The sequence below is a fragment of the Carassius auratus genome, chromosome 29, assembly GCF_003368295.1.
Source record: "Carassius auratus strain Wakin chromosome 29, ASM336829v1, whole genome shotgun sequence".
Lineage (NCBI taxonomy): Eukaryota > Metazoa > Chordata > Actinopteri > Cypriniformes > Cyprinidae > Carassius > Carassius auratus.
This window is the reverse complement of record NC_039271.1, coordinates 5,723,502-5,730,135: the sequence shown is the minus strand read 5'-3', so window position 1 is coordinate 5,730,135 and position 6,634 is coordinate 5,723,502. Positions and strand designations below refer to the sequence as shown.

The 6,634-nt window shown below is 33.6% G+C and overlaps 1 protein-coding gene across 2 annotated transcripts in view; it reads left to right on the top strand.

Moving 5' to 3' along the window:
- Positions 1-1,211: 1,211 nt before the first annotated feature.
- LOC113048465 (oxysterol-binding protein-related protein 8-like) overlaps positions 1,212-6,634 on the top strand; it is a 29,785-nt gene continuing 24,362 nt past the window's right edge. The window contains exons 1-2 of one of the 2 annotated variants that reach the window (XM_026210283.1): positions 1,212-1,461; positions 3,332-3,472. In XM_026210283.1, the coding sequence (XP_026066068.1) occupies positions 1,227-1,461; positions 3,332-3,472 (376 nt within the window). In that variant the 5' untranslated portion in view covers positions 1,212-1,226. The remainder of the gene's footprint in view (positions 1,462-3,331; positions 3,473-6,634) is intronic. The other variant, XM_026210284.1, reaches the window with a different exon arrangement.

Sequence of the window (6,634 nt, the reverse complement as noted above, 5' to 3'; positions counted from 1 at the left end):
TGTAGCATGTGTGTTTTATATTAAAGCATACACATTTCTGCTTGTATTAAATAGCACGATGAGCCACTGCATTTGCTAAAATGCGCATATAGACATTATATAGTGTATGCGACAGTCTGTGTTATTTCTAAATTATATATACTCTACTATAATATTTAATATTTTAATTAGCTTTTGTTTTTATATTCTCAGTTTAATAAGATTTTTAGTTTCCAGTCTTTATTAGAGGTTACAATTTTTTTATTGTTTTTGTAATTTTTTTTATATTTCTATATTTCTACATAGCTTTGTTTCTACATTTAATTTTATGTTTTGAGTTTCATTTGAATTATACTAGTTTTATGACTTTTATTATGTGTGTTTAGTAGTAGTTACTAGTTTAATAATTTTGGTACGCTAGCTTAGTTGCTGTTTTATCTAGATTTATATTTTATCCCAGCTTTCATTTTAGTTTTGGTTAACAGTAACAGCACTACCCACAATCCAGTGCAAAGTTGAATCTCAGTAATGCTGAAAACAGCTTTGACGTTGTCGTAAGTGGTCAAACATCACAAATCCATGAGCTTTTCGATCCTCTCTGACTGTTATTAAATTATATTGTACAGAACTAAAACATCTTGTCAGATTACGCTGGTTTATCATGCGTTCTGACAGACATGATTAGACTAGTTTAATCACAATGTTATTAAACAAACAAATGAACAGCAATCCACACGGTTTGAGTTGCCATTAAAGGGTTTGTTCAAACACTAACCCCAAGCATAGTGCTTTACAAACACCTCTAATAAAGTTTAAGGGAACTGACATTGATTATTCAACATCGTGTAAACCGGTCACACACATTTCTTTAGCTTTAATTCCATTACAGCCGTCCATAGAGGCTCGAAAAGCTTTATTAATCAAACAATATCCTACATGACCTCAAACCGGCTTCATTTGTTTAAACAGGACTCAGTGTGGGTGTCAATTACTCGTGTAGTTGTTGTTTGATTGACAGATGTCCCGACCAATCAGAACCCAGAGTTTTTTGTATTGTAGTGGCTTTGATCTCTGTTCACTATAATCTTTGCTAATCCAAAATGTCCGGACTGTGTTATGAGTGTGTGTGTGTGTGTTTGGCTCGTCTAACCCTCCCTGGATTTGTTCTGCTTAGTCTTTCTTGCTCTGTTCAGCTGGATTTCTGTTGCCAGTGTCTTATGTTTCAGTATGTTTGTCATTTTTAACTAATGCTGCTTTTCTTTTTTCCCTGTTTGTCTTTTTTGTCTTTTTTTCATGCCATCTGTCTGTCTGCTGCCAACGTGTCCCAACGCACAAAATCCAACCAACACCAAAACCAACATTTCCTGGCGGACCCTTCCTGTGTGTGTCTGTCTGTGACACGTGTGTGTGTGTGTGTGTGTGTGTGTGTGTGTGTGTGTGTTCAGCATCATGCAGAGAGCAGAGAAAACCCTGTCACCCCAGGTAAGAGGCTGACATTCACCTGTGTGTGTGGTGTGTGTGTGTTATCTGTGCTCCTGTGTGTCAAAGTTAAAGGCACTATGTTCAGAAACGGGATACTTAACATTATATTCTATATAAAGCTGTTTTAATAACACGTGGAACAGAATTCAGCGATACATTTTTCATTCTGTTTAAACGTAATTGTTTGTTATTGTCACATCAACTTGCGACAATGGATATTTTAATTCAGCAATTTGTGTCCAGTTATCATTTGGAAAAAAAAATGTATAATTTTTTTTTTTCGCCAGCATGATTGGATATGAAACTTATTATTTTTTTAAATAAATGTATATACAATTTATATAGGCATATATAAATTTAATCAGTGTTCATTTTTATAATGTTTATGGCAGCATTATATTATTGTAAATACATTTATATAAATAAATGTATTTTACGTAATTTCTGTCAATATGAATTTTTATAATGTTTATATGTGGCAGCAAGTTTGGATATGAAACAAAATCTTTGGGGAAAAAAAACATGAAATCTATACATTTATATGTGATTTAATTCATCAGTATACATTTAATCATATTATATGTTTTTATATATATACATACATACATACATACATGCAAACAAACACACACACACACACATATAATATATATATATGTACGGTAGGAATAGAAACATAATTTGAGATTTGTAACATGGCATTCTGGTTAATTGGCTCATTAGTAATTAGTTTCTTTACAGATTAAGTGATGAGGATGAAATATATCATAATGCATCTTAAACAAGCATCTCTTATGAATGATAGCATAAAGTGATTCATCTCTGTCGTTTCAGCTTCTCCTTTATTTTCTTTTGCAAACACATTAAGCAGCGTGTGTGTGTGTGTGTTATACACGTATAGCAACACAAGCACACCCAGACACATGCATATATTCACTAGAAGCTTGTTATTCACCCAACATGTTTTATGCTGCGTCATTGTGCAGAGTTTCATATGCATTTAATTTCTTCAGCTGCAGACATGCACGCACACAATCAATAGTGATTTATGTAATACTGTTGCAGTGCTGGATGGTTTGTGTGATGCTGATGAGGTTAGATTTTAAGTAGTCATGTTAAACATTCACTTTTAATCTGTTTTTTAAAAAACAACACCATTAGATTTATCTTTTCTTATTTTGTGTGTTGGCCACTAGAGGGAGCACTTTACAAAAATATAAAAAGTGAAAAGAAAAGAAGTGAAGTGTGCATCAATTAAAGTTTGGTGGAAGCTCTTCAGGGAAAAAGTCTAAATCCGTTTAGTTTTTTATGTTCTGAAATCAATAGAAAAAATGTGCAAACCCAGTCTAAACCACATCCATATTTGGCTTTAAATCTAAAGTAAGATACAGCAGATGAATAGGCTAAAAAGTGTAGGTGAAATATTACCTTTCCCAGTTTGTTGGCTATATTATAGATTATATAAGAATTTCAAACATTATATATATATATATATTTTTTTTTTGTTATTACACATTTTCTGAAATGTTATGTGCAATAAGCAAATGATTCATTATCTAATTAACCATTTGCTAAATGTATAAAATTCCAAAAAATAATTCTGTACATTGGTTGAGGTCAGGTTAAAAATTCTTGTTTCATTTATATCTAAATTTATGTTAAGTTTGATATATGTATGTGCTGCTCAGTGCTGAAGTCCAGATTAAAACTCATTTTGAGAAACGACTTTTAAAGATGTTTTGTAATCGAAATATACATATGCAAATAGATAAAGTGCAAGACAATAAACATTGGGTTTGAAAAACACAATTGTATTCACCATCAGTTGTTTTATGAATGCATCCTCTGTTCTTGTTATTTTTTTCCACAGCTGCCTTAATGCCTGGTGATGATGCTGCGCTTCTGACCCCAGGAAGGATGAGCCAGCGTGGGAAGGAGGCGGGGCTTCACACACCCAGTAAAGACCTGCTCACAAGCCCCTCCCTCAGCCCCGGCGTCAGCTACAGTCACGGTAAGAGAACCTCTGTGGCCTCAAGGATGTGTGGATTTGATGCTTTAAAGGCCACATCTGCATTAAAAAGAAATCTGATCCCAGACCAGTGCAGTTTACATCAGCTAAACCAGCAGAAATGTGGTTTGAGCGGTGGTTGGTTGAGCTGACAGGTTTTGAAAACAACACTTTCGTCTTACAAAAATAAACCAGGAGCGATGCAATCAAAATCCATTCTTAAGAAAGTAAAAGGATGATTTTAATTTGTAGTGTTGACACAGTGACCAGTTTCTCCCTGTGTAGTGTTTGTTTTCACCACTAGAGGACGCTGAAGTGTCATGAAATCTTTGAAGGAATTTTTAAATTACGATTTGGAAACGTCACACAAATATTCTATAGTGAATACTTTTTATTTGACTTATTTTGTTCTTATTTTATGTGAATATTTCTTTGAATTTATTTATTTGATTGTTAATCTGTTGATTATAGTGATTAAGAGCTGACATACAAATAGAAACTGAAACCTTGTTATTAAATAAAGTAATAATCATACACTTTTTTAACATTTTATCTGGACAATTATGATAATATAAAAAGTGTTATACAAATATAAAATAATTAAAAGGATAATTTAATATATATATATATATAATGTATGTGTGTATATATATATATATATATATATGTATGTATGTGTGTGTGTGTGTGTATATATATATATATATATATATATATATATATATATATATATATATATATATATATATATTAAATTTAAAATTAAATGTATGCCATTTAGCAGACGCTTTTATCCAAAGCGACTTACAGTGCATTCAGGCTATCAATTTTTACATATCATGTATTTCCGGGGAATCAAACCCCCAACCTTGCGCTTGCTAACGCAGTGCTCTACCAGTTGAGCTACAGGAACACATATATATATTATAATTATTTAATAATTTTAATAATTGTCGAGATAAATAAATGAAAAAAGGTTGATTATATTGATGCTTATTAAATTGTAGTATTATTATAATTATATTGATAAAATTATGCATTGATTAGCGATAATTATGTATTTATAATACATATAGAGAGATATATAAATATATAAGAATTATGTTTATAATTATTATTTAAAAAATTGTTTATTATCAGTAGACTACTTTAATATCGACACAAGCACGAAACACATATATAAAATTCATTTTTAAAATTTAAAAAGTCATATATACTGTATTATTTTAAACATTAATTTTAATAATTGTAATAATTTGAACTAATTTAATTATTTTAGTAATAGGAATAATTAATTTAGTTTTACACACACACACACACACACACAAAAAAAAACCTATAAAAAGGTTCCTGAAAATGTGCGGTCAAAGTTCAATATTGTGCTTTTATATGGAGTGTGCATGTGATCGTCACAGTCCCTGTGTCATTTTTACAACTACCTGTGATACGCACACACACACACACACACACACACACACACGACAGGCTCACAATCTAATGTTGTCAGAGGATTTGGCTTTTATAATGATGATGATGTTCTGAGCATCATACGAGTGACATGAGTTGTTCTGCAAGGCTAGACGCTCTCACACACAAAACCGCTGCTAGTCGAAACCTTTCAAAGCCTTCGGACCTCTCGCATCTTGTCTGGTCTCCATAGCAACAGCACTTTCCCTCGCCATCGCTTTTGAAAGCACATTCATCCTTACTTTTTAGTCTCGGGTGAATCACTCCGTTTGGGCGTGTTCTGAGCTGTATAAAAGGAAGTTTCTTTGCAAGTTCATCTCGTAGATGTTAGCCACCTTTCTCTCAATCATTCAGTGCCAGCAGCGGGAAACCCGACACGAGACGCACCGCAGCTTTCTCCCGGAATAGCATCAGTACAGTAACCCATAAAAGCCCTCGAATCCTCTTTCCTGGCCTCCTCGCTCTGTTTGAGACGAGAGCAGGTGTGCTTGGCCTGGATTTAATGGATTACATACAATACACAGCGTGCAGCTCAGCCAATCAGAAGCTGCTAAATCTGAACGTTCCATCGCTTCGGCCAATCAGATGCAGGGTCATTTGCATATGCGAGCTCAGGTGTGAGCATGCTGTTCACTTACCGTCCAATGTTTGGGAATGTTATGGCGGTTTTGTGGGCTAGTGAATGTCTGATTGTGAACGGAGAGGGCAGGACGTAAACCTTCTGAATGCATGAATGTGGCGGCGGGTAATTAATTAATCTCTCTGCACGCAAGGCAAGTACTTAGACTAGTACTCTAATGCTTGATTAGTGCATGTTTAGTTTGATAGTTGTGTCCTCCTCCTTCGCCTGCAATAGTATCTGGTGAGAACAGAATTCAAGTGTTACTGAACTTTAAATGCACTTGTTAAAATAGTAACCTGTTGCTGTTTGGTGTGGAATCGTATCATTTAACAGTAATTTTAGATTGATGGATTATTCAATCTAGATGATGCCTTGAGATGGTTTCTACTGGTTGTTCTGGCGTTTGTTAAATGTGCTCTGAGGTCTGACTCATTAAAGCTTATTCGTTAGGCTGCTAATCCAGACTCATAGCCAGGTTGCATAAGGTTTCTAGTGGCTTCCTAAACCCTGCTTTAGTGCACTGACCAGGTCTCAAGCGCATTGTGTCTGAAAGCATCTTATCTGCTGCTTCTGTAGTCTTACATTTGAGCTTCTTCAATCAACTTCATGAAGTGCATCCTGGGATGCTTTTAAATAGTGTTAAAAGATTTCACATGTTTGCTGGACACTTGTTGTTGGCTGTGATTTTGGTTTTGTAAATACATTTGCAATAAGGCACAATATATATTTTTAGCGATGCACAAGATATCCGTTCCATTTGTTATGAGCTGACATTCAAGAAATTAATTAATCCGGATCGATATTGCATTTATCAGCAGATAATAGATAAGTGTGAATGCTCTTGTTTTTTTTTATACAGTACATTTATAATACTGTGATGCCTCAAGTTATTTATAGCATTGAAGATGATTCATTTTAGTTTTTAGTGTTTTTTTTTTAATCTAAAGTCATTTATTTAGATTAAATTAAACAGTATTTTTGTACGGGCCAGCTGTTGTTTATGATTTAACATTCATTTATACATCAGACAAATAATTTTTAGGCATGTACAGTATATCTATTTCTTAAGAGCTCAT